Genomic DNA, 27,031 nt, shown 5'->3' on the forward strand with positions numbered 1-27,031 from the left:
ACACACACACACACACACACACATACACACACACACACACACACACACACACACACACACACACACACACACACACACACACATATATATATACACACTTTATATACTTTATAATATAGAAATAATATAAGAATATGTATCCTTATATTATTTCTACATTTATTTATTATATTTATTACATCGATGGTAAAATATTTTATATTTTTTGTAATTTTTGTATTTTCTTTATTATATATTTTCCATCTCATTATTATTTCCATATCATGCTCATAAAGTGTTTCTTTAAATCACTTTACAATTATTTCGCACGTAATCATCATTTATTAATAGGACGATTTGCACGGTATTTTATTAATATGATATGTAATTACAATTTTTGCTACTAATTCCAATATTTCAACTGTATTCTTGGAACCCTTGCTCAAAGTTTAAAACATAAAAATCTCCCATATATTAACCTTAATACAGTCTTCCACTAAACATCACACTCTGTAATATGTATATGTTTGTTATTTATTTATTATCACGAATTTATTTTTATTATAGCTATGTAGAGAAGATATTCCTGTACATGTTGATCTCGAAGCTAAGCGATAAATCCTTTGTACATGCTCTCTTTTAAATCATTCCTTTGAAATAGGACGATCCACCAAACTCTCTTTGAATCTTAATATAATTCATCTATCTTTTGCATATGTATTAATATATGTTATATGTCAAACTAGTATCGTCGGACATTATGTACAGGAATGTAATTTAACATGAAAACGAATAATTAAGATTAACAGTTTATTGCAGATAATAATAAAAAGAAAAAAAAACAAAAATAACTGAATATTCATAGCTATAAAATTAGGGGTATACATATGTAGTTCTATATTATTCGATTTTATCTCCCACTTTGTTACAATTAACTCTAACGTTGTTAGTGTATCGAGGAATGATTTATCAAGAAATCGCGTACGGTTTGATCATTAGCATAACTTTATCCATATATTTTGGCTCCAATTACTGTTAATAATCGATCTACAATGTTTTCGCAAATATCTCATGATATCAAATGATATAAAGAATCTACAAAATATTAATTTTTTTATCTTAAGATGGTTACTGATTGGAGCACGATATAAACGCGTCGTATTAAATGCTATAACCGTACACCTGAACATATTATTTATATTTCGAAGAAATATTCGAATATTCATACGCCTATGTTACCAAAAAATCGTTAAAACGGATTTTTTAATACCCACCATTATATATGTTAATCAAATAAGCATGCGTTGTATTGTTTTCAGTATTGATTCCTGATTTATGTATTAACTTCATATTATTTATCGACAAGATGTCTCATATCATGCAAATACGTTGTTCGAATCTTTAATAAGCGAATCTCAGATATTAGATTTCAGATCAAATTTAGATTCAGATCAAATTTTAAAAAATTGATAGTGTCCCAATATTAAGATTTCTCAAGTAGTTATGAAATTATTTTATAACAAAGATGAAAGAAAATTGATTTGGAAATCAATTTTAAAAACTCAAGTAGATAAAATTTCATCTCATCTAGGTATTTATATTTTATCTGGATTTACTTCGACTCAAGAGTTTAACTACTAAAACTCAAAACTAAAAATTATATCTACAGCAATTAATAAATAATTTTCTACCATATATATTAAATTATCTCTATATATTTTGTATGAAATGTTTAATGTTATACAAAAACAATAATTACTGTGAGAGTATATAGAAAGGACGAGACAGTAAATAATGTGATGACTGAGATCAATTGGATAATGGTGTGCAGTTGTAGCGTTGGAATACTTAATTTTATGTACATTAGTTCATCTTTTCTCTTTCATCTCTCTGTGTGTACACATTCATATTTAGATCTTCTCCCTATCCAATTGTTATGATCGTATAAGGATTTTAAGCAGTTGAAGGTTTTGAGGCAATAATATGCTAAGTCACATGATGTGTAAAGACACACCAGATCCATAGACTTGTATTTATTTATTGGCTTCGTTGCGCCGCAAATTAATTCTTTTTACGCTTTTCAAACGCAGTGTATGAAAAAATAAGTTTGAAGGTTTATGAAGGCTTTCTCTTGTTTATGATAATTTATTCCGTGTGGCTTGATACGTTATCGCCCCGGTCCGTTAACTTATGTTTAATGAAATTAAGAAATGTGCAATTGCGCAATGTTGTGCATTGCACATTATGTTATATTTCTCTTGATACTTTTAACTGCGTTACTTACTTACGATACCGATTATCTCTCGATATCCGATTATCTCATGGCGCATCGCAATTATGACATTTATTTTTTATTCATTAATAGTAGTAATATTAGTATTACTGCAATTCGATAGAAGTTACTCTGTATCCGTCGCTCAAATGTAAATAAAGTAATATACGTTTAATATGGGAATTTGTTTAATATTCAAGTATTCATCATAATTGGGAAATATTTAAAAGATACATACAGGGTATAAACGAGTAAGTAATTCACCTTTTTTTACCACACGATTTAGCATTACCGACAGCACTATAGTTCACGGAGTCGTGTATAGATGTTGCATGCATCGTATCGTATCGGCAAGTTCAGATGGTTGACTTCTCGGCTGCTTAAACTAAGATCAAATACGAAAAAGTGTAAATAAAGTAGTAATGCATTATAAAAGCGTAATACATAACATTATTTCTCACTACATCCTGTATATATATATTCACATACATACATCATACATGCATATATATATACATATATATATATATATATAGTATAGTCATTGTTTAATGGAGACTCTGAAGGTACAAACAGGAAATGGTAAATATCGCAATTAGTTTCTCAAAAATATCGCTAGGTGCCGTCTGTAGTCAATTACCAGATTTATTAGTTCCTGATAAACAGCGTTAGATGACAGCAGATAGTCAATATTTAGTTGCGTTCACCGCGTTCACCATGACATATTGTTCATTGAATAATTGTTACGTGTATCATATGATTCTTTGTATTTGCTATTTTAATCAAGAGAGTTCTTATTAGTTTTTTTTTTTTATTATGGCTTGGCTGTCAGATCTTGCTGATAAGGCAGAAAATTTATTAAATAAAATTGATAAGAATACTGCGGCTGTATTGAATAAAGATAAGTACGAAATGTCACATAGTCATCTGTCAGAAGTTACGTGGCTTTCTCCGGAATCAGGGTAATTATGTTCATATATTAATTTCAGGTTATTGCCGATAAACATTTTGATTAGCGATCACTTTACGAGTTTCAATAAATTTCTATTACTTTATTCTATTCTCTATCTATTATCTTATGCGTTTTTTTACGAGATATAAGTTTGTACCATAAAATTTTAATTCTAGATAATCTTCAATAAGTAACTATTAAAATGATGTTTACTAATATAACGGAGGAAATTAATCAGTTCAGTAAATAGAAATTTGTTAAACATTGTTTCTTTTTTAGATTAAATGAAGATGCATCCAAGGTATCTTTATTGGAATCTTCAAATCGTATATCCTATATTGGTCCTACTTTAAATTTAACATCATTAGATCTATTAAATGTATCAGCACCTAAAGATGATGCTCTGTTCACATACTTAAATACTCCAGAACCAAGTCCAAAAAGGACAACAGAATCCTTGAAATCACCATCAACTACCTCTTCATTACTAGTGGAACATCCTACTGATGACACAGACTCAGAGCTATCAATTCATAGTGATCGAATTAGCCCAACTCCAACTCATATCTCTATAGATGTTTTAGATGATAAAGATGCACAAACAGATGCTGAACTATGCACTTTAGACTGTGAACGCATAGACAAACAAGCAATAGAGGTCCATGTACAAAATGGTATTTTTTATATATATATATATATACATATATATGTATATGTATGTGTGACATATAATTTTATAATATAAAATCAAAATTTTATTTAGCACTTTTTGTTGTAGAACATAATGGCATGAAAGGATATTCAAATATTTTCTATTCTCTACCTGAATACAAAGTGAAAGTCAATAACTTGAAATCAGATAATTTAAATAATTTAGCCGATTCAGAAGAAAATAAATTTATAAAAAAGTACATGAAAGAGATGGAAATAAATTTAGTGAAACAGAATGAATTACTTGGGAAACAGGAAACAGATCATCAAAAGGAGATTATAATGTTAAATGAAAAATTAAAAGCTTTTGAAGCAGAAAAATTAGAGCAGTCAAAACAAATAATGGATTTGCAATTTATTATTGATAGAAGCAGGCAAGAATTAAACTCAATCAGATCAGAATTGGAACAACATAAAGCTAGAGCATTGAAAACTTTACAAGAAAAGGAAAAACTCATAGCAGAATTGCAAAATAATGCATCAACAGCTATGGATGAAGCTACTGTCATGGAATTAAATCAATTGAAGTATATAATATTAATATATTATAAAATTTTCTTATTCTCTTTATAGGATACGATATAATTTGTTACATTAATTATAGGCAGGAACGCGATAGCGTTAGAGAGGAAAATCAACAAATGTGTCACCAGTTAAAGATGCTACGTGAAGAACTGATAAATGCAGATCTGAATTTGGAAAAAATTAAACAAAAATCAGTTGAAACAAATCTACAAAATCAAGAAATTCTTGCTAGTGAAAGACGTAGAAGGTTAGATGCAGAAGAAGATGTGAGACTGCGTTCTGAGGTATATTTGTGCACCTCTTTATTGCATTTATATAAATGAAGTTACAGTTGTGAACAATTAGGTTAATAAAAAAATATTATTGCAGGAAATAAGATCTTTGAAAGATGAATTACTTACTGAACGCAATGGATTCAGTTTACAATTACAAAAACAAGATTCAGAGATTTCTAAGCTTAGGTTACAGTTGTCTGCATCGGCAATACCGAGTAATGAAATGGACTTGAGATTAACATCTCTTACAAAAACTCTGGTTTTAAAACAGCAAGCATTGGAATGCTTGACAACAGAAAGAAACGCGTTACGTCTTCAACTTGAAAAGCTTGAGGTAAATATAATAGATTGCATATTGTGCAACATAGAGTAATATGTATGATATGATACGCTGTAATTTATTTCGTAATATATTGCTTTAGGCTTGAGATTCACATAGATATATGCAAGATATAAAATATTTTGCGAATAATTTTTAAATCTTATACATAACAAAATGTACACTAACAAGATAATCTTTCCAACAGCACGAGTATAGAAATGCTGTTGGCAATTTACGACGAAATATTTCGTACAATAATATGAATGATACAGACGACGCAAAAGCTCAAGTTCCCACGTTTTTAATGGAAACACCATTTGACACGAGCGTTACGAGAAGAGTAAAAAGAGCTTACTCTTCATTGGATGCCATAAGCGTCCGAACGGGGGTTTTTCTAAGGAGATATCCATTAGCTAGAATCTTAGTATTGATTTACATGGTCAGTATACATATATACGTGGATATGTAATTTTGTCATTAACATTATAAAAAGACATATTTATATAATACATGTATCTTTTTACAGGCATTGCTCCAATTTTGGGTTTTGGTAGTACTTTTATCTCAATCACCGGAAGCACATTAGCAGCAATTAAACATATGACATCTTAAAGCAAAAACGAAAAATACATATTTATAAAAAACTCACTACTTTGTGAATATCAGAGGATAATGTTCGAATTTGATGTAAATTAGACTTTGTACAGTTTAGTATAATAATATTTACAAAGAAAATCATTGTTAAATAAAATCTAAATAAAATATATAATAAATTTCAGTGATAGTTATGAAGTATTACAATCACACACATACAATGTTAAATTAGATTTACTTTTTTACTATACATTTAAATACGTATTGCACAGTTGCATAAGTGTTACATGGGTAGTATTAAAATAAAAATATGCAATAAAAAATCGAGATAAATTATCAATACTTGTTTTTGTTAGTGTTTATGAACTATGATAAAATTTAGAACTTTTGTGCCGATAACTATATACTCGTTTAGAATTAACATGTCTTCATATTATATTAAGATATATCACGTCATATCTAGTTATATTGAGATATTTCTAAATATTCTCTGCGATAAATTTATTTTTGCATACACAAGATCAGATTCCTAAAACATTTTTCGTGATTATATGGACGATAAAATCTAGAGAAAATGTTATAATTAAATCTAATTACTACATCGAATCTAAATATTATCTAATTGCCTCTACTTGCCTTTCTATCATAAATATCCATATTTGTATTGCTCTATTATATTGATAAAAAGTAGCGCTTAGACGCATACATAATACATGCACTTTTAGGCACAAATGCTATTGGTTGTTTCTACATATAATTTGATTGAATAATGCATTCGTGTTAAAAGAATATTTATCACATCATTTTCTTCAATATACGAAATTCTTCAATATATGATATTTATTAATTATATCCCTGAGATATATGTACTATAATTATTATACAATTGTAAAACTAAGATATAGATTAAATGCAGTGTACTAACATTGTTTACGATCTGTGGATTAAATGTAAATATTTCAAAATATATCACAATTATGCACAATAAGTAATAATTCTTTAACTCTGTGAAATATCTATCAAATTCTTTTATAAATATATTATTTTTATATATACGCACACATACGTCCACACATTATCACTATCATTATTAAAATACATTTCTTTCGTATCATGTGTTCTACTAGATAGACATAAACAATTATGTTAAATTATCCAATTAAGATTTTGTATATCTTATAAAAGTTAAAAGTTAAATATCGTGCACCAAATTGGTGGAAGATATCGCATAAAGAAACAAGTTTTTTTGATTTTTTTTTGGTAATTTGAAACATATTTGAAAATGTGATCGGCTGCAAAATCAATTTTATGAAGTACTTCATAAGTAAAATTTTTTTTATACATATAATGAACTCTTCTCTCAACGAACAAACAAGTCAGGCCAATAAAAGCCTATCTTAAATATTATAAATTTTTAAATAATCTAAACCAAACGAGAACATTTCGTAACCGGAAGCAGCGATAATCTATGATTCTTGTAATTATAAACTAATTACAAACATTTATAAACTAATATAGAAATCTTTGCGGCATTATCTCTGTTACAATTCCAAAATAACGTATTACCGTAATCTTGAAGAGTTAAAATGCATTTTATTTAACATAATTGCTTATGTTTATCTAGTAGAACACATGGTATGAAAGCAATGTATTTTAATAATAATAGTAATAATGTGTGGATGTGTGCGTGCGTATATATAAAAATAATATATTTATAAAAGAATTTGATAGATATTTCACAGAGTTAAAGAATTATTACTTATTGTGCACATAATCGTGATGTATTTTGAAATATTTACATTTAACCGACAGATCGAAAGCAATGTTAGCACACTGCATTTAATCTATACTTTAGTTTTACAATTGTATGATAATTATAATACATATATCTCAGGGATATAATTAATAAATTTCATATATTAAAGAAAATCATGTGATAAATGTGATAAAATGCATTTTAATTCTCTAAGATTACGGTAATACGTTACTTTGAAATTGTAACAGAAGTAATGCCGCAAAGATTTCTATATTAGTTTATAAATGTTACAAGAATCATAGATTATCGCTGCTTCCGGTTACGAAATGTTCTCGTTTAGTTTGTATTATTTAAAAATTTATAATATTTAAGATAGGCTTTTATTAGCTTGACTTGTTTGTTCGTTGAGAGAAGAGTTCATTACATGTATAAAAATTTTATTCTATATATGCATTTATAAATACAGATGCATTATGTATATATGCGTGTGTGTATGTGTGTGTTTTGTACATATGTATATATAGAATAAAATTTTTTATAAATATGGATGGGAGGGCAAAGAGATAAATGCACAGAAAGATTGATTAGTAACCCTATTCTTTACACACGAATGCACAATTTTCATTGTAATCATGATTATTGCAGGTAGAAGTAACTCTATGAGAGGGACCAAGCGAATTTCCGATTGAATCAGAATCGAGTAATACCGATGTCATGGAGACAACCTTGTCCGTGGATGATGAGACAATCTCACTTTCAAGTTGCGATATTTGCAATCTATCTTGTTGACGCTGATTTTCTGATTTATTTAGTACTGAACGAAGAATCCTCTGCGTTTCCGTTTGCAAAGCATCTACACGTCTTTGAAGGATACAATTTTGTCGTACAAGAGTTATCGTACGGATAACGATACTCAAGAGATCTATGGAAATAATCCAAAAATGCATCAAGAACAAAATATTAACCGTTAAAACAAAATAAGACAATTATCAAGCTCAATCAGTTTAAAATCAGGGAACGTTTGCAGTACGCTTTGTTTAAATTTTTTAATTAAGAATTTGCTGGCAAGCGTTTGTCTAAAATGTTTTCAAAAAAGTTAGCGGCAATCTTCATCATATGAATATCACGATAAAAGGACTTTATACATATATGTCACAAAATACTATTTTCGATAGATGTATTTAAATAAAAAAAGAAAAACGCCTTCATGTTTGCTGCAAAATTCAGTTTGCTGGCCAGCTTGTTGCAAAAGTTCAAGATAACTCTTTAATAATTGTTATACCTTTCCTTGGCGCAATAAGCTTCCCGTAGTGTTCGTCTGTGTTACTTGGAAGACTTTCACTTTTGTCTATTGTGGAATAGTTCGAAACCGTACGTCCTAATTTCGATGAGGGATATGTGCGAGATGTCAGAGGTGTTTCACCTATGGTTCCGCTTTGTAGCATTTGTTCCAGGTCCAATGCTTGCCGCTCGATATTCACAGCGTTTTGTGTTCTTTGTCGTTGGCAAACGTACGCGTTAACGGTATTTCCCGCTATTGTAAATTCCGTAAAACAAATCGATGGCATTTTCTTTTTCTTTCGAAAAAAACGCCTGAAACATAAGTATTTTTTTTTTTTAAACATACATTTTACATATAAATATAAATTTTGACATGCTCCTAACTATGCGATTTAGATGTTATTTGATATTATTTAACAAAGAAAAGAATGATAATTCTCTCTATCCTGGTAATAATTTTAGTAACGGAAGAGCAGAATTCTCAATAGTATAAAACAATATCGATCCGATTTGAGGTATAAATAACACTACGTATGAGATTGTACACGAGATCAATCTTAGATACTACAGCGCTATATGTTCAATTCATAGAGTCCTGCACGCGGATATTCTTCCTGTGTCGCTCTTATCGCCCGGCGACACGATCAATGCAGGCGATGACCTGATTACCGTTAACGTCACTGCACGTGCCTGCACGTGCCGAAATAATACTAAAGCCTCAACTCCCACCCGGAACGCGGCGCGTATATATTTGAGATTGTTTTGACCTCGAATCTTCTCCACCACGTGCGAGCATGACGCGCGGCTATATGATGCATGGTAAATAAATGCGAAAAGTCCTTGACATTAGTGTGCGGAAACTTGAACAGGTAGAATATTTGCATCGCACGTGGCATACACGCGCTCCCAATCTTTCATTATTTACAATCCTTTTTTTATTAATATTCACGAGATCTCGCAGCGTATCTTGCAGCGTATAAAGTTTGACAGAATTTGCATAAACATATCACGTTTGCTCGCATATATGATATTTGCCATTATATTGCACAGACTTCCAAATCTCAAATCGATCTTATGTTCTTCAATTCGCGAATTCTTTAGCCAACTTTCACACAAAGTCGAACTTTTAATAACGTGCTTTTTACTAAAATATCGGGAAGTAAGAGGTTTTACTTCAACTAAAATTAAAGGTCCTTTGAAGCCATTGAAATTTTAATCTTCTAAACAATTTTGAAAATATTTCCTCTTGAGAAATTTTTATTGTGACGAAAGTTTAATCTAATTTATTTCCTCATTGAATATCTAAATGTTTATAAAATATTTAAATATTTAAGAGATAAGACATCTCAAAATTAAGCAAAAAGGAAATTGACTAGAAATCGATGATAACGATTAAACGATTGACCTGGGAACTTCCACATATAGTAAAAAATTAGTTATTGACATTTAAACTTTGATATATAAACTGTTAATAAATTATATAATATGTTAATAAATTATCATATACTAACATATTATGTTATTAACATAATACAATATAACAATTAACATATTATGTTAATATTAATATATTATAAAATTATGTTAATTTATATTTAAATATTTAGATATACTTTTATTCGTTTGGCTGAGCAATTTCTTTTTTTTAATGAACATCTACAAACCATGTAATATTTTTCAGAATTTTTTAAACTTCTTTTACGGCCAGTGGAATGTCATCATCACTCTCTATTTTTGCCACATGTCGATGCTTAGTAAAGTCACTCTCACCGCGCCTTAAAGTCACCGCGTATTTGCGTTTTCTGCCGATCGTGCTAAAACGACGCTGATGAAACGCAGCGATAATTCTGGCATTCGCGGGAAAAACTCGATTAAAGCGTTAAGGTTGTATAGTAGTACACGTGCGGACTACGATGCGGGCGGGCACGTGGAAGGCCGTCTTACGTCATTCTGCCCCGCACACTCTATTAGAGATCGCGGACGAATGCTTCCACACGACACACACACGCGTACACGTGCCGACCTGTATATACACCGGACACGTGTGTACTGACATCGTTTTAACTCGCTGGACGTTTTACATTTTTATGTGTTAACAAGAGCGTATTATTAATAAGATTCCGACGATGAGTATTGTTCGACCTCGCGGCGCGTATAAATTATTACCGAATGTTTTTCCAAGAACTTTGCTTCATAATTAATTACATTGTACATAATGACGACGTATCGTGATTATAATACATTGCTTTTCCTTTTCCAGCAGTGTTTCTCCTTTTACGCTTTTTATACTTAGAAAGTATCTCGAATATCTCGAAACTGTCGGATGTCCTCTTTCATCCACAAATATAGCTAGCAATAAATTCTTTGGCCAAAATGCAATCAATTTTTTTCACGAAAACAATATTGAGGTAAGCGATAGGTAATTCTTAAATAATTAATTATTAATCAATATCAAATGTTTTCTTCAGAAGAATAAGCATTTAAACGTGCGTCGATTAAGTAAATGTTGAAATTTTTAATTAATATCGTCACATGTAAGAACCGAATTTTTTTACGTGAATCTGTGAGTTAAGTGAAATTTACAAATTAGTTTTATAATTTTTGCATTGTAAGCGATTTTGCAAGCTTGTTGCTTTTCAAAGAAATTTTGAGGATCCATGCAATACTAAATTCTTTTGAACTCAATCTTTTTGCACACAGGATGTATATCGTACACGCGCCGTCACCACAGTTCAATGACCCGTGCTCGTTTCTGCGCGTACTTTTTTAGTCAACATATCGGAGAAAGATGAATATATACATAATTCTTTTTATTCTCTCATATATTGCTCTCCCTACGGTCCACATTCTTTCCTTTTCTCAACCTAAAGTTAAAATTATATTTTTTACGCAAATTGTACAATTCAGCGAGGATGACTCGTGGATCGATGTCGATGTCGAAATTTCAAATCGACATCAATTCCACATCGTTTCAACGTCGAGTTCAATCGACGAGTCATTTCTCACTGAGAATTATTCTTATTATTCTCGATATATATCAATCGTGTATACGTTATATGTGTACGTTATATGAGAATAGCGGGATTATTATGAATAACGGTGAATACGATACTACAAAATGCACCTTGACTGATTTTTCTTATTTCTGACCTTGTACAACCTCAAGTATTTTTGCATCATACGTCATTCATATCGTCTTGATAATTACTATCGCGTGATAGCAAAAACCGCGAAGTTTCTTAAACCAGAAAAAATAGAGAAAGTAGAAGAGGAATAAGTTTAGTCATGTATTTGAAAATCTCTGCTGCGGACTTTGACAATTTGTAAGAAGCCATCAATATTTTCGATGAATGATAAAACGTTCTTCTCTTTCTCTTCTTCTTTTACTGTTAAATCTGTCACTTAAACGAAGACAACGCTTAGCAGTAAACGCGAGCACTCTATGTAGTACGTAACTCAATCTGCGCTGTAATTACTTGTCACGTCTTCGATTTCTATTCAAATACAGGTTCAGTTTACTGAGGGTAAAGACGCGGTAACTTTTGATTATAACGAAAACGAACAGCACCGATATCGAAAGATATAACGTAATTTTGGATTGTGACAGAGACCGAGAAGATATCGTAAATTTGACAGTATTGTATTGTATGTGGTAGAATTCGTGATAATGTACCTGCGGAACAATAAGAATGTCACTGTCGTTGACGTTCCTTTATCATTGATCTACACGCGCCGATGGTCGCAAATCGACTAGCGAGGTAAAAGAGTTGCCATGTTTCTCTCGCTCGTGATGTCGAGGGCACGCCGTGGTCACGCACGCGCGTTATGCCGGTAAAGTACACGAGCAAAGGTTCGAATTGACTCGAACTTATATATCACAATCACGTTATATCACAATGATAAAAGGGATGACACGTGCGACCCCACCATGAAGTCCGCATCGTCGTTGAGATATATCGCAGCAATGTTATGGTCAGACCAGTGACCTCAGGTTCAGCTACATCCGCTTCTACAGTAAGATTTGAATTAAGTTGGGAAGCACTTCATACTAAAAATATCATCTTCCAAGCATGAAAAGAAACTTTTAAGGGGTAACATCTATCCAGGTCCCCGAAAGAAAGCATAATTTTAATCATTTTTCACAGTCGCATATTAAAATAGATAAAAAATATGAATAGAGATCTTTATTGTACATGTTTTAATGAGTATAAAAAAATCTTTTCAGATTTTTCTTTTTCAAAATGGCGGCGCTAGAGCTCTGTCAGCGAAGTAGCTTTTCTCGAGAGCCGCTCCGGGACGCTCCTTGCAGCATAGCTGCCACGGATCTTGACCTAGGACAAAAAACCAAAAATTTTTAGATTCTACATAAGATTAGCTAGAAAAACACGTACGGAAATTTTAAAATATTGTTTTTCTGCTAAAATGGCGCATGTTTGAAAAGAAAATCTCACTTTTAGTCAAAAAATTTCGTAGAAAATTGTTAATAATAAAAAAAGTTTTTCATTAATCGTAAAATCCGTATGTATTTCTTTGAAGAATATATCGAAGAAGTTACAGTAAAAATTTCAAGTGAATCGAATAAAATTTACCAAAGTTATGCCGCAAGCCAATTTGAAGAAAGTGATTTCGAGAAAAACGCGTTTACAGTTTTACGTCGCACTATCTTATATTTAACTATAGAAGTTTTTAATTTATCTTTAATCTGCAATGCCTGTACCATAGAATTGACTTTCCAAATTTACATTTTCTTCCTTTTCTTCTTTTCTAGCATATTTTAAAGCTAAACAAGCTGTTTTACAATTTCCGTAAGTGAACAGTTTGTTGAATGTTTGACGCGGCGCTCATCGACTTCTGTGCAGAAATCGTAACAATTGGCTCCTATAATCTTTCTTTTTCGATTTTACGAGTAAATCGACGATTTTTCCAGTGTACCATTCGATAATATTATCAATCCAAACAAAGATGAAAAGCCGTGCTTTCGCCAAGTCCTGCCGCTTGACACAGTTATATCATTAGTTTGGCCTTCTTCGAGTGATTTTTCTCTCGTAGCCAAACGATTCGTTCACTTCCACTTCGTAATTTTTATCAGATGACTTTAGTTTCTTGGCTGACGTGTTCACACTCTCGAACGTCGACTCCATATTAAACCGATTCAACGATCATTTTTTCGTGCCACTTTTTCTTAGAAATCAAGTGTATTAGTCTTGGTTTCTTTTTTAGATAGATACATTGTTTTACTCATTGTATTAATTATTTTTAATATTCTAAACAAAGAAGCTAAGAAACAAAAGCTGAAGCTATTCAAAAGTACAAAATCAAAACACAGCGGACGGTGTTCTTTCAATAGCTGTACTGGCCGTATCCAATATATTTCATGCTTTAAAAAGCTACTAACACCATCTATTATTACAATGAGAATTTTAGGATTTCCAAGTAACTGAACCCTTATTATTCTCTGAGCTCAAACGCTTACAGTTGCTTGGGACTGGCGTGCGTTGCCATAAGTCATAAAAAGCGCTGCGGCGCGTTTTACAAAATAGGCTCAAAAAAATTGTTTTGCACTATAAAACCAATTGTACTTTATTTTTAACACCTTAAGGTATTATTTAAAGCAAAAAAAATTTAGATTTTTTGAAAATTCTAGACAGATGTTACCTCTTAATTGTTTGCATTATTTGATTGGCATCTAAAAATTGCAGATATTAGTATATGTATACATATATGTGTGTGTGTGTGTGTGTGTCTATACTGACACATAGACACACACACACAAATATATAAAGTGTCTCGTAAGTTGAGATCAATCGCTCAGGAGATGAATGAAAACCCAAAAGCAAGAAAGAAAGTTGATATAAACATAGGTCCGGAAATGCGTCCTCGAGTTATCGCCATTCTTACATTGAAATTTTAAATTGCTTTGCTTTCAATTTTTTTTATCAAAATTGAAACAGGAGACGATGTTTATGAGTTTTATAACATAATTAAAGTCAAATAAAAGTTGTGGGCGCTTATGCATTTTATAACCAGCCCCGGATAGAAAACAATATTTGCAAGTAACAATTTTAATTTTCCATGCATGTTTAATCGTTTAATGTTATCGTTGAAGTTAACATGTCAATTTGCACATTGTTACCAATTGATTTGTTGTGCTATTGTAAGTAAAGTTTTTACATTATTAGAAGTGCGAATATATCGACTATTTTATTTACAATTCTTTAATACATAATACTTATATATTATTTTCACACAAATTATGTTATTACTTAATATATAGCATATATACTTAACAGCATATATCTACTATCAGCTGTCTTGAATTATTATGCCGAATAAAAAAGAATTCCGAGAATAATTCTTATCTTTGTACATAAATGACATAAGACTTATTATCAATACAATCAAAATAATCTGCCTCGATAAAGTGAAAATATGCAGATTGCAAGAATAGGGAAACTAAATTTATAGTAATGATTTCTCGTAAACTTTTCACAGATGCAGTTCTTTTTCCATTTTACTTTAATTCCACTTGCTATTTTTGCAGAATGTAATTATTTTTCTATTCATAAGGCGGAAATTAATTAAATGAACACTGATTTTACTACAAGATAATTTGATATAATCTCTTCCATCATGACTCAACTGAGCGATAAAAAGGCGGTGAAGTAAGATATAGATGTCTGCACCATCTTAAAATTTCAAATAATTGTATAATTTTATCACGCGTTTCAAGAGAAAGACCAATTTTTAAGAATTTTGCTTACCGAGGCATAATTAGCCATCGACAACACGTATACTTTGCCAGCCGTTAACGTACAAGGTACGTAACATCTGTAAAGCAATATGCTCAATAGTTGTATCGATCTTCGTGACATTTTGTACCATTGCATATTGTACCTAAAAAGAGATTAACTTTTGACTGATAAAGAAATAGCAAACTCACAGATACTGTTTGACTTTCTCTGATATTTTATCACGTTTTTGTATCTTTATCATTTCTTGATTATTCGCTAACGTCAGAAGAAGTTTCATAAAATATGTATTTACGCTTTATGAAATACATCTGTACTATGGTCTATTATTTTTTGGCCAGGATAACTTAAAACGAAAAGATGCATAAAAGCACCTATACACATCGAAGCGAATCTAATCATTTGTTTCTTGTGATCCATTAACGACAATATCTGAAAATTATATAGATCTCTCGAATTAATGACGAAATATAAAATAATTTCTGGTCAGCGTTTTAATATTATCGTACACTTACTTGAAGCCCAAGCAGACTCGTAACTATAATATTGAGAGCCAGCAATATTAATGAATACAATGCAAACGTAGAATCTAATATAGAAACGTATCTGAAACACACAGGTGCATCAAATAAAGCAATTATTTGCGAAATTTTTATGATATTAAGAAGGCTGATGATACTCCCTCGATAAAACTCGAGTAAAACTCACTCGATACTGAGCTGATGCTTTTGTAGAATGACTATTAATTCACGATAGACCTCGTCATCTTTGTTAAGCAGTATGCAATCCATCGAACCGCGTCTCTCACGCGTCATCTCTATATTCTCAATAAGCCAATCACTTTCCTTCGAATTTATCCCCAGATTTTCTAGCCGTCGCCTCAAAATATAAGCAAAATGCTCAATACCAATATGCATTAATAGTCACGAAACCGTTATGATATTTTGCTTTCTTTTATTTTGGTAAGAATAATTATACTATAACTTGTACCCGATAGCAGCAAATAGACTGCATACGTGTTGAGCGAACACTATATAGATCGTATCGATTATTACCATGATGCTAATAGTCATCACAGTTGTTAAATACGAATGGAGTAATGAAACATAGTAATACTCATCCCTGTCGAAACTATAATCGACATCGAAGAGATATTCATTCGGACGCGATTTGTTAAGTGGCTTGACAAGATCCAATAACTTGGGTATTATTGGTATCAGCATGTATAGGCTCATTAATGTATAAAGGCTAACTGCAAATATATACGTCGTAATTTTGTTTTATATATATTGTATATTATACAATACAATTATTGTATAATACAATATATTGTATATTATACAATACAATACAATACAATACAGTACAATATAATATATTATATATAATCGTTATTATATACTTAACGCACTGTGTACAGAATGTAAGATATGTATGAAATAACATTAAGTCCACGCATATGCATATATAGATATTAGGGATTTGCAAAAGTTCATCGAATCGTCGATAATTTCATTGGCTCAAAAAATAAGTCATTTTGCAAGCGTAAAACAAAATAATCACTTGCAAGATAACGGAATATGAGAATACTTTATTTGTACTTTTAATGATGATACTTTATGCTATTTCATTGCTATTAACCAATCTACCTACTAACAGAAGTATGACTAAATATTTGACAAACTTTTGCATGTCCTTGATGTAAAATATTTTTCGCTAAAAAATTCAAGTCAAATTCAAGTCCATTTCATTATTACCAGCATAACTTATCGTCATTTTTTTCCCTACAATAGCGTAATCATGCATAATCTGTTTTTCTAAAGAATGCGTAAAAATTTGCCAATGATAATCGATGAGAGATAATAATCGTTCTATCTAAAAAAAACGATGACATCAAGATATACAAGTAATACATTATAATAAAGACTACACAAGAAAAGATCTTATGGCTCATATAAATCTTACGTTTTTATTATTGAGAACTATGCCGAATAATTTTACGTGACCTCCAATCGCAATCAGTACTATAATTAGACATTCGCAGTCTTGCATAATGGTATGCCAAGTTTCTAATAATCTTACAAACTGAAAATCGGCAATAATAATTATGCAAGCACATTGCGCGCGCACGTTTGTAACGATGCACCTACCTGTGTGAAAAACGACGTACATTGTTGGCATGTATAAAACAAGGACGAAAGAAGTAGCAAAACCGAATGACTGTTCCGAATCATATTATCAACCTATCATTTGATAGGATTTGATTTCGCAAATAAAAAAATGTATCGTGTAATTACGATATATAAAAACGAAACTGATCGATCATTTCCTTCAGCGGCAGGTGGATACAAAACGACGTTTTAGAGACGTTTTCCAGTGAACCTCGCGAAATCAAACGCGTGATCTTCAATCACGCCTGGATCAGCATGAAGTGAGTCGTTTATACGTTATTACAAGACACTTTCCTCGTATTTCACTCGTGCAATAATTCCTAATGAGTCACAGAGCATATATATGTGCGTTACCTCGAGAAAACCGATGCTGAATACGAAAGATAATATTACGGTCGGCAACAATATCTTCATGAAAATGCTTTGGGTCGGCCAACCACCGATCCTCGACATGAAGATCTTATTAATATTGTAATACTGTTTCACTGCCGACTGCATTTCCTTCGACTCGTTTGCGCGCGTCGTTCGTTTCTACATCAAGATTCGGACAACGCTTCCTTATCCAGGTGATATACATATTCCAGCTAATAGCACGTTGCACGACGTTGCGTAGCGTAACGTCGCGATAATCACGGGTTGTCATAGAAAACTATGTAAGACAAAAGAGGGTCCCGCGTTTCCCATTCTTATTTTGCTTCTTCCCATTCTTTACAGTCATTGCGAAAATAGTACGTCGAACAAATTATATTTTGCGAAATATCAACTGTTGTGGCATGTGATATTTATCCACTTGCCTCATCTGTGGACTTGAGTGGTGTCAGAAATTTCATGACCATATACCGTGAATTCTTCTTGGAATATTTACTGCGAACCATATTGTATAACAGTGTAGAAACGAAATTGTAAAGCACAAAGAATCATATAAGTCGATATAAATAAAAAGCTACGTAAAAACTTAGTGAAAAAAGTGAATATTTTATGAGTTCCGCTTTTTATTTTTTAACAAACATTTTCGTTCGTTATAAATAATTTCAAGATTGAATTTATGTAAAATATTTTGCAAAGTAATAATAAAAATTTTGCAAAGCATATAAAAATTTCTGCAAATCAAAAGTTTTTTGATATTTTTACCTTGAAATTAAGAAGACTTCTATTATCATTTTGAAATCCTAGTATCAGTATCCTTTCTGTCGTGCAAAAGAGTTCGGTAAAAATAGCGAACAAATTTGTTTTTAATAATTAGGAGAAAGAAACTCGTTTTCAATGGGACATCTCAGATGGGTCAAAAACCACGGTAGTGGTTGGCCAAAGCTTTGCTATAACGTGTGCGAAGTTGACCTCGTACTTTTTGAATTTTGTATTTTTTCGAATTGTGCTGCATTGTGCTACGTTTGTGCCGTATTGTGTTACAATCCGCAACTCTGTAATTCAAAGCGTACTCAAGAAAATTAAGAAAAACTAAATTTTTGGTATCTCCGCACTTTTCGAATTTTGAGTTTTTCTTTATTGTACCGTATTATGCTATATTTGTGCTGATTTGTGCCGCAAACGCGAGACCGATAACTTCAATAACATTTGAGAAAAAAAATAAAAACGAAAATTTGCCAGTCCCCCACTTTTATCCGAATGAACTCAATTTTTGTTTGTGAATTCCTACTAATTTGTGCCGCGTTATACCGTTTGAAGAAACTGGATATCTCCTTTTGTTCAGTAGAAAAAAATGTTGAAGTTAAAATACAAATTAACAAATAACTTCTTTTACAATGCATTTATCGCAAGTCTGCAAATTGTGCTGAATTGTGCTAATCGAGTACAATAAGAAACCATTTAAAGATATGTCGAAAACTACTCAGATTGCAAAAAGCTTTGCAAAAATTGGTGATGCAAAAAAAATTTTTCACATTTTCAAAATTTCGAAAGTTGTGCCGGATTGTGCTAATCAAGCCCAACAACTTTTTCTACTTGCAAAATATCCTCAGATGGCTGATTTTCGCAATACGAGCATTCAAAGAAAGTAATTTTTAGGAATAATTTTCAGATCACTATAGCTTTTGGACCGTGGTAGATATTTGAATTCTGCGAGTATATGCTGAATTGTGCTAGTCGAGTACAACAAGAAACGACTAAGATATGTTCCGAAAATTGCACAGCTTACAAAAAAATTGGCAAAAAGTAATGGGCCAAAATATTTTTTTTTACATTTTCGAAATTTTGAAAGTTGTGCCAAGTTGCGCTAGTCAAGTTCAACAACTTTTCCTAATGGCAAAATTACGTCAGATCATCGTAGTCCACAGTACAGCCAAAAGAACATCTCAGTTTTTCCGCTGATGTCTGTCTCTAACTTCATACTTCTGTAACTTTTGAATCGTTACGGATAATTAAAATCTGCAAGTTGTGCTACAGTTGTGTATAGTTGTCGAATACAACAAGAAACGACTAAGACATGTTCCGAAAATTGCACAGCTTGCAAAAAAATATTTTTGGCCCACCACTTTTTGCCAATTTTTTTCGTTATTTTCATCGAACTCTTTTGCACGACAGAAGGATATAGCATCATCCATCAAGCATCATAAATAACTTGACATCACTAGATTCAGAATCTCTAGAAATTTTCCATTATACTCTATCGTCTCTAGATATTCGGGAATCATAATTGCTGTTTATTCAAAGAAAAAGCAAAAATAATATTGGAAATATAATTTAAAAAATTGTAACACACAATAATTATAACATAAAACATAAATTTATACATAAAAATTAACATATAAAGCATCATTGTGATTTTTTTGTATACGTGTAGGTATCATACAACAATAGAATTTTATAATGGAATTTTAAAAATTATCGATATGCATATTAATAGCGCAAAAATATCGAGAGTATAATCGAGTCTTGAACGAGCAAGAATCGATTTATCGATAGAACGTCTCTTATTACTATGTGAGACTCCCATCTAGTAGTTATTCAATCTTCTCTATAACGTTTCTAAACCCTTCCGAAGACAAAACGTCATGTTGTTGGTTAATGTATTACGATTTGAATAACTATTCTGTGCAGATGTCTATTTATTCATGAAATATACTAACGATTTTGTCTTCAATATTTTACCTTGTACATGAAACAAAATTGAATCCATCAGTTTACTTATGTTTAAAAGAGCGCGGAGTCACAGTTTAGAAGATGTGGAGATAATTATTACGTTCAACATAATAAGAACGAAGATTCTCGACAGCCAGCATTATCCAACGCATCAAAGTTTATTGAATAATCTTTTTTTATAAAATGGCCGGCAATTTTTGGCAAAGCTCTCATCAGTAAGTTAATTTTTATAGATTATATTATAATAAACCTTTATTGTGTGAGTGTCTACCAGACATATGAAATTTTTCTATTTAATAGTCAACAATGGTTGCTGGATAAACAAGACTTGGTTAGAGAACGTCAGCATGATTTATCAATATTAACGGAAGAAGAATATCAGAAATTATTCATTTTCTTCTCTAATTGTAAGTTTAAATAATATTTACTTTGCAAAAAATTATGAATTTGTATTGAAATGTTTATTAGCTAAAAGCAATTTGTACTTACTTGTGTTTAATATATACTGATGTACAATTCGATAATTGTATGTATCAATTTTGATAAATTTTTATTCTTTACATTATTAATTATTCTATGTATGTTCTATAGTTATAATTATATATTGCATATACAATATATGATTATTAATTGTTACTATCTTTTATAAGAATAAGGCTTTTACAACTTTGTTTTTGGCATAGTATTAGCGTGCATCTGAATATAATAATATTAAAAAACAATAACCTCTCAACTTTACAACAAATATATAATTATATTTATTTTTTATATTACAGTAATACAAGTTTTGGGAGAGCAGTTAAAGCTAAGGCAGCAGGTGATAGCTACTGCTACAGTTTACTTTAAACGATTTTATGCCCGCAATAGTTTGAAATGCATAGATCCTCTATTATTAGCTCCTACTTCAGTTTTCTTGGCATCAAAAGTTGAAGAATTTGGAGTAATTTCTAATACCAGACTAATAACAATATGCCAAACTGTAGGTAAGTATAATAAGTATATAATTTACTTTTATGGTTTGTTAATGATCAATACTGCCATAGCACTCATCAATCTCTCTTGTTTTCAGTTAAAACTAAATTTAATTATGCATATTCACAAGAATTTCCATATCGTACGAATCATATTTTGGAATGTGAATTTTATCTATTGGAGCATTTAGATTGTTGTTTAATCGTATATCAACCATACCGTCCCTTATTAACATTAATTCAAGATGTGGGGCCAGATGATCAATTACTTACTCTTGCATGGCGTATTATTAACGATAGTTTAAGGACTGATGTATGTTTATTATATCCACCTTATCAAATAGCAATTGGTAAGTTCAATTATTTTATTTCCTCTTTGTTATGTTCTCAATAATTTAATATTACAAGGAAATTTTAAGACAATTTGTATGTTTTTTCAGGTTGCTTGCAAATAGCCTGTGTAATATTGCAAAAAGATCATAAGTCGTGGTTTGCAGAATTAAATGCTGATATGGAAAAGATTCAAGAAATAGCACGATATATAATAAATTTATATGAGTTATGGAATAGGTTTGATGAAAAGGAAGAGATTCAAGGCTTATTATCCAAAATGCCAAAACCAAAAGCTGCACCACAGCGCTGACAACTAGTTCTCTCTTCGCCAAACGTTTGGGATGTTGTCTCATGTTAGGTTTCAATGAAATTCTGTCTTTTTTCCATTTGATACCATTTGATATATATAGAAATGTATCAACAACGAAAATATTTTGCATTCTGCATTTATATTCGGATAAAAACGCCACTTTTTATTCATATTGAAATGTGTCTTATAAGTAAGTTGTGAACAATAGCAATGCATTGATCAGTTGTGTTTACACTTGATGTAATAAGGGCATACTTCAAGGGAAAGAAAATTATATCGATTTATGAGAATTATATTGTAATTTATGATAGAAATAAAAAGACAAGTCTTTTTTGACATTGATATTAGAAAAAATTTCTCTCGCTAGTCCTTTTTGAGAATGGTACATTTTTCAATTCTTTTAGGCACTTTATTTTTGAAACAATTTCTTTGTAGTATCTCTAAAAAATGTAATGGTAGTGTTTGTAAAATTTTTCTTCGTTGCTACAACTCTCTTGCTCGAATATTAAGTTGAACCTTTTGAATATCGTTTCCAAAACTTTTTTATATCATCATGACCTGCTTTGGTAACTACTATAGTTCTCTTCCTGCAAGATGAAAAAATTACTAACTACATTAGCTGTTTAGTTTTCTAACATATTTAGTTTATATATATATATATGTGTGTGTGTGTGTGTGTGTGTGTGTGTGTGTGTGTTTGTGTGTGTATGTATGTGTGTGTTTTATAAAATTTATCTTATAAACTATTTTATAAAATGATCAGACAAAGATTTTTAACCAACATACCTTTCGTTTTGCCAAATTAATACTCCAGTTGTAAGTGCATGATCTCTAAGAACTTCAAAGTCTGTTTGAGAGAGAAATTGACTGTATAAAACTCCTTCACTGAACAAAAATCTGTTTCTTTCATTTTCCCATAGCATGATTTGATCTACAATAGTAGGGGGTAATATAGGTGGTCCTGCTTCTATTGTTTTGCTATGCGCATGTTGCTGTAAGTAACTGTTGATATAAGAAATGATATATAGTATGTACCAAACATTTTATATTATTTGTTTATAAGAAGAATTTGATATTATAGTCATACCCTACTATTTGAGTAGCAGTTATCCCACTTTTTAATGCTTGTCTTACAGAATCTCTGGTTAATATAGATACAACCAAATTAGGAAATCTATAATCACAAATTATACATGAAATTAACTTGAGAAATTTTGAGCTTCCAAATTTTTACTAATTTTTTTTGTAAAATATTGATTATGCCTATACCTATATATCATTTCGCAGAACAATCCAAGTAAAGCAACTTGTAAATTTGAATTTGTATATGCATATACACGATAATTTGTTTCTACAACTATATATCCTTCTTTATCTGTATCTCTGGTTAATGGTTTAGTTTCACCAGTAGCTATATTCAATGCTAATCGTGTAGGATAAAACCTGGTAACAAATTAAATGAATTAAATCATAAGTACTAGCAGTTTAAAGACACTGATATTAAGTAACATTATTTTTTATTTACATGAACATATATTTACCTTCCTGCTTTGCGTTTTCGTTGGTACACAAGTCCAAATTCTCTCAAATGTTGTAAAAATGTTAAGAGACCTTCAGACATACCTTCAGTACTATAATCTTTACCAAGGGTGGAAAAATTTAATTGAAATAAGAAAGTAAGGCATTCTATTAAATCAAGACCACGTGCCTCAATTGTGTCAAGATATTGCAAAATAAAGTACCATACCTAGAAAAAAGTATTTGTAATACACAAAGTATTGTATAGTAATACCATTATATACTTATGTAAATATTGAGCATATTTTATATTTATAGATATAAGAGAAGGATTAGGCTTAATAAGAATACATTACCTGCGAGGCTGTATCTAAAAGTAAGAATTGAAAACCAGCTTGTGTTATAATTGGGCTTCCATCAGTTTCATCTCTCTTCATCAAACCAGCATGCAATAAAATTCGGACAGCATCTGCAGATATACCTGTTGCAAATACGTAAGATATATGTTGAAATTAAATATAAAAAAAATATATATATATATCATGTCTAATAACTGTAGAAAAAAATATATTAGAATTCTATTACTATTCATATAATATGCTGAATATTTTATCTAATATGCTCATATATTATTGTATTTCCAGAGGAAAAAATTTTACCTTCTTGCTGTTGAGAACCAACCATGTAGTGTAAAACACACTCCCATCTCTCTAGTGCATATGAATCCAAGAAAGCAACATCTCTCGGCTTACTATCAGTTTCCAATTGATTTGACATGGTCCATGGTCTCCCACCTCCCAACAAAACAATTTTCAAGTTCTTCTTGAAGGTATTGTTTAAAATCCAACCTGGTAATCCACCTGGTATAGATGCTTCTTTCCATACGTACAGCTCGTTTAAAATTTGCACCACTTTCTGATGTTCTTCAAAATACAGTTTTGAACACCATGAAGCTATGACTGCTTGTGGCACCGGTTGTTCAACAAACAGCAATCTCATAACATAATGCTTGGCGATTATAGGTAATTCGCGGAACACCGCCAAACAAATAGGCGGTTTGTGATACAATTTATTCAATATATCGGGAGGACGAGATTTTAAATATTCATGTAAATTTTTACACTGTAGTCCATTTGGTCGTAATAAGTTCTTGCCACTTGTTGCATTAGACATTGTATTCAATGAATAAATTCACGTATTATTACAAATAACACTTAAACAATCACTCATTAGTAAAATCGTATTTTACTGAAACGTTATTGATGTGTTACATTTCTTATAAATCGAAATACAATTCATAAAATGTTTAATATATAATAAATGCATATCAGTTACTATACAAAGCTTATATTGCCAAATATTGATAATCATACAAAATAACGCGTGCACAGTTGTGTTATGATCACGTATCGGTTTGTTCTTTTCAACTGTACCTTATGTACTAGTGCATAAAAAATAGTGTAAGTAATTCTGCAGAAGAACGCCAGATGGCGCCAGGCTCTTTACAGCTAGTTAAAGTCCTTCGAGGGACAGCTAACGACATGTTAAGCCAGCGGCACACGATGCTTGTTTTCGTGCTGGATTGCTTGCTGGATGAAAATATTGCGTTCTGATTGGTGCATTTCCATCCATCTTCGGAAATGTACCAATCACAACGCAATATTTTCATACAGCAAGCAACCAGCACGAAAACAAGCACCGTGTGCCGCTGGCTTTATATACTTAAACCACTGACGAGATATTAATGCTTATTCGAGTAGCATGAGTTTTAATCACTAGTTTTCATCATTAAAAATGACTCTAAATGTGGCTTACAGCCAATCAGGAAGTTTATAAGCTATTTTTATAGCTTATAATATATTTTTATAGGTAACTGCTTCCCCTTATTCCCTTTCCATTGTATGTGCGAGAGAAAACGCACAGATACAAAACAGAGTGCATCCTTTTTTTACATGAACTCTACTCCTTTCTGAAATTTAGGAAACGCGCAATCTAGGTATATTATTGGCCTATTCGAGTAAATGGGTTTTAATCCACTTGGGGTCGATTAATGACGTCACAAGGTTTTCTAGCCAATCACAAAGCTTACCCCTGCATGTTCAATCTAAGAGCCTGGGTTTAATCGATCCCGGGTGGGTTAAAATTTTTTATACCATTCGAATACGCTAATAGTATAGTACAAATATCATATTATCTTCAGCATAGCTAAAACAGTCGGTATTGTATTATCTCCGGGCCCCCCGGGGCCTCTTTGCCAATATGAAAATTTACTCAGGACTGATAGTTTTTAGTATTACCTTATCGGGGTAGCTAAATCAAGCATTTCGTCCGCAAGATGAAGCCTAAAGTTAGCAGCTTGAAACAGGATAAAAAGTTATTTTCCCTCAGTGCATAAAAAAGTTGCTTTCTTGCTTTTACAGCAAAAAAAGCCGTAAATATATCTTTTTTAGACATAACGTTAATATTTATATTTATATCTATACTTATTTATATTTATATAAAATAATTACAATGATGTTTTTAAGATACTTCTTTTGCAATATTCGAGGGAACATCGTATTTCCGAATATGTTAAACATATATTAATAATATATTAAACAACATTACACGATAACATTAAAAAAAGTATATAAAATGGATACTTAAAACATCAATCTGCTACTTGTTTACTAGAAATATATTCGCCAACAGTAATGTATACATGGGTAGGGCAGGAGGAAGAAAGGAGAAGCAAAAGAAGGCGTGCGTGAGAGCTATTCTTGTACACGACGAATCGCAAACGGCATAATAACGCCACGTTGTTACTTAACGCGGAGGAATCCTGATACGAAAGAACGGGGTTCCATAGGACACGAGGTCAAATACAATCAGAACGATGGATATCACGATAAGTTCACGAGGTCTTATCTATTTCAATTAAGCTTCGAGAAGCTCGTATTAAGCGCATAATCTTTGTTCTAAGAAAATATAAACTTAAGAGACTCTGAAGAGAAAGAAGAAAACTCTTCAGTTTTATCGCTGACACTCGGAAGATTCTCTCTTTCTCTCCCTCTTTCTGTCCTCTCTCTCTCTCTCTCTCTCTCTCTCTCTCTCTCTCTCTCTCTCTCTCTCTCTCTCTCTCTTCCTCTCTCTCTACCCTTCTCTCTTCTCTCTTCTTCGACTTTGTCATCCCTATCGCAGGCTTTTGTATCGCCTTTCTGTCTCTGGCACTTC

The 27,031-nt window shown here is 31.4% G+C and overlaps 5 protein-coding genes across 7 annotated transcripts; 2 read left to right on the plus strand and 3 right to left on the minus strand.

The window, feature by feature from the left end:
* Positions 1–2,444: 2,444 nt before the first annotated feature.
* LOC105192299 (uncharacterized) lies at positions 2,445–12,466 on the minus strand. Of its 2 annotated transcripts, XM_011156336.3 has the most exons (4): positions 12,341–12,466; positions 8,669–8,979; positions 8,094–8,308; positions 2,445–2,636 (listed from the first exon to the last, which is right to left on the minus strand). In XM_011156336.3, the coding sequence occupies exons 2-4, from the start codon at positions 8,952–8,954 to the stop codon at positions 2,559–2,561; spliced, it is 579 nt and encodes a 192-aa protein (XP_011154638.1). In that variant the 5' UTR covers positions 8,955–8,979; positions 12,341–12,466; the 3' UTR covers positions 2,445–2,558. The 2 variants fall into 2 exon arrangements, with proteins under 2 accessions (XP_011154638.1, XP_011154635.1); XM_011156333.3 differs by lacking the exon at positions 2,445–2,636 and having other exon boundaries at positions 7,316–8,308.
* Golgin84 (golgin A5) lies at positions 2,966–5,762 on the plus strand. The gene is made up of 7 exons (XM_011156332.3): positions 2,966–3,213; positions 3,483–3,877; positions 3,982–4,441; positions 4,519–4,723; positions 4,809–5,048; positions 5,242–5,475; positions 5,563–5,762. The coding sequence occupies exons 1-7, from the start codon at positions 3,068–3,070 to the stop codon at positions 5,620–5,622; spliced, it is 1,740 nt and encodes a 579-aa protein (XP_011154634.1). The 5' UTR covers positions 2,966–3,067; the 3' UTR covers positions 5,623–5,762.
* Positions 12,467–15,226: 2,760 nt separating the features above from the next.
* Positions 15,227–18,113, minus strand: LOC105192322 (odorant receptor 4-like). Of its 2 annotated transcripts, none has more exons than XM_011156374.3 (9): positions 17,942–18,113; positions 17,382–17,501; positions 17,174–17,291; positions 16,407–16,668; positions 16,125–16,295; positions 15,932–16,022; positions 15,712–15,848; positions 15,429–15,561; positions 15,227–15,353 (listed from the first exon to the last, which is right to left on the minus strand). In XM_011156374.3, exons 1-9 carry the CDS (start codon positions 18,083–18,085, stop codon positions 15,303–15,305), a joined length of 1,227 nt encoding a protein of 408 aa, XP_011154676.2. In that variant the 5' UTR covers positions 18,086–18,113; the 3' UTR covers positions 15,227–15,302. The 2 variants fall into 2 exon arrangements, with proteins under 2 accessions (XP_011154676.2, XP_025158114.1); XM_025302329.1 differs by having other exon boundaries at positions 17,567–18,001.
* Positions 18,114–20,582: 2,469 nt separating this feature from the next.
* CycC (cyclin C) lies at positions 20,583–22,325 on the plus strand. The gene is made up of 5 exons (XM_011156331.3): positions 20,583–20,901; positions 20,987–21,093; positions 21,463–21,669; positions 21,756–22,007; positions 22,098–22,325. The coding sequence occupies exons 1-5, from the start codon at positions 20,870–20,872 to the stop codon at positions 22,298–22,300; spliced, it is 801 nt and encodes a 266-aa protein (XP_011154633.1). The 5' UTR covers positions 20,583–20,869; the 3' UTR covers positions 22,301–22,325.
* Positions 22,326–22,420: 95 nt separating this feature from the next.
* On the minus strand, positions 22,421–25,372 carry mrn (general transcription factor IIH subunit 4 marionette). Its single transcript, XM_011156330.3, has 7 exons — positions 24,478–25,372; positions 24,175–24,299; positions 23,842–24,047; positions 23,570–23,743; positions 23,388–23,474; positions 23,087–23,302; positions 22,421–22,887 (listed from the first exon to the last, which is right to left on the minus strand). The coding sequence occupies exons 1-7, from the start codon at positions 24,989–24,991 to the stop codon at positions 22,806–22,808; spliced, it is 1,404 nt and encodes a 467-aa protein (XP_011154632.1). The 5' UTR covers positions 24,992–25,372; the 3' UTR covers positions 22,421–22,805.
* Between the last annotated feature and the right edge of the window lie 1,659 nt (positions 25,373–27,031).

Source organism: Harpegnathos saltator, unplaced genomic scaffold (assembly GCF_003227715.2).
Source record: "Harpegnathos saltator strain DR-91 unplaced genomic scaffold, Hsal_v8.6 scaffold485, whole genome shotgun sequence".
NCBI lineage: Eukaryota > Metazoa > Arthropoda > Insecta > Hymenoptera > Formicidae > Harpegnathos > Harpegnathos saltator.

Coding starts and splice junctions, on each gene's coding strand:
- Golgin84 (XM_011156332.3), top strand. CDS start 3,068: ATGGCTTGGCTGTCAGATCTTGCTGATAAGGCAGAAAATTTATTAAAT. Junction 4,724..4,808: donor ATGTGAGACTGCGTTCTGAG/GTATATTTGTGC, acceptor ATATTATTGCAG/GAAATAAGATCTTTGAAAGA. Junction 5,049..5,241: donor TTCAACTTGAAAAGCTTGAG/GTAAATATAATA, acceptor TCTTTCCAACAG/CACGAGTATAGAAATGCTGT.
- LOC105192299 (XM_011156333.3), bottom strand. CDS start 8,954: ATGCCATCGATTTGTTTTACGGAATTTACAATAGCGGGAAATACCGTT. Junction 8,309..8,668: donor GCTTATTGCGCCAAGGAAAG/GTATAACAATTA, acceptor TTATTTCCATAG/ATCTCTTGAGTATCGTTATC.
- LOC105192322 (XM_011156374.3), bottom strand. CDS start 18,085: ATGCAGTCGGCAGTGAAACAGTATTACAATATTAATAAGATCTTCATG. Junction 17,502..17,941: donor TCAGCATCGGTTTTCTCGAG/GTAACGCACATA, acceptor GCCGATTTTCAG/TTTGTAAGATTATTAGAAAC. Junction 15,562..15,711: donor ACAGATGTATTTCATAAAGC/GTAAATACATAT, acceptor ATCTCTTTTTAG/GTACAATATGCAATGGTACA.
- CycC (XM_011156331.3), top strand. CDS start 20,870: ATGGCCGGCAATTTTTGGCAAAGCTCTCATCA. Junction 21,094..21,462: donor ATTCATTTTCTTCTCTAATT/GTAAGTTTAAAT, acceptor TTTATATTACAG/TAATACAAGTTTTGGGAGAG. Junction 21,670..21,755: donor AACAATATGCCAAACTGTAG/GTAAGTATAATA, acceptor TCTTGTTTTCAG/TTAAAACTAAATTTAATTAT.
- mrn (XM_011156330.3), bottom strand. CDS start 24,991: ATGTCTAATGCAACAAGTGGCAAGAACTTATTACGACCAAATGGACTA. Junction 23,475..23,569: donor TTCTGCGAAATGATATATAG/GTATAGGCATAA, acceptor TTGTGATTATAG/ATTTCCTAATTTGGTTGTAT. Junction 23,303..23,387: donor ACTGCTACTCAAATAGTAGG/GTATGACTATAA, acceptor TTATATCAACAG/TTACTTACAGCAACATGCGC.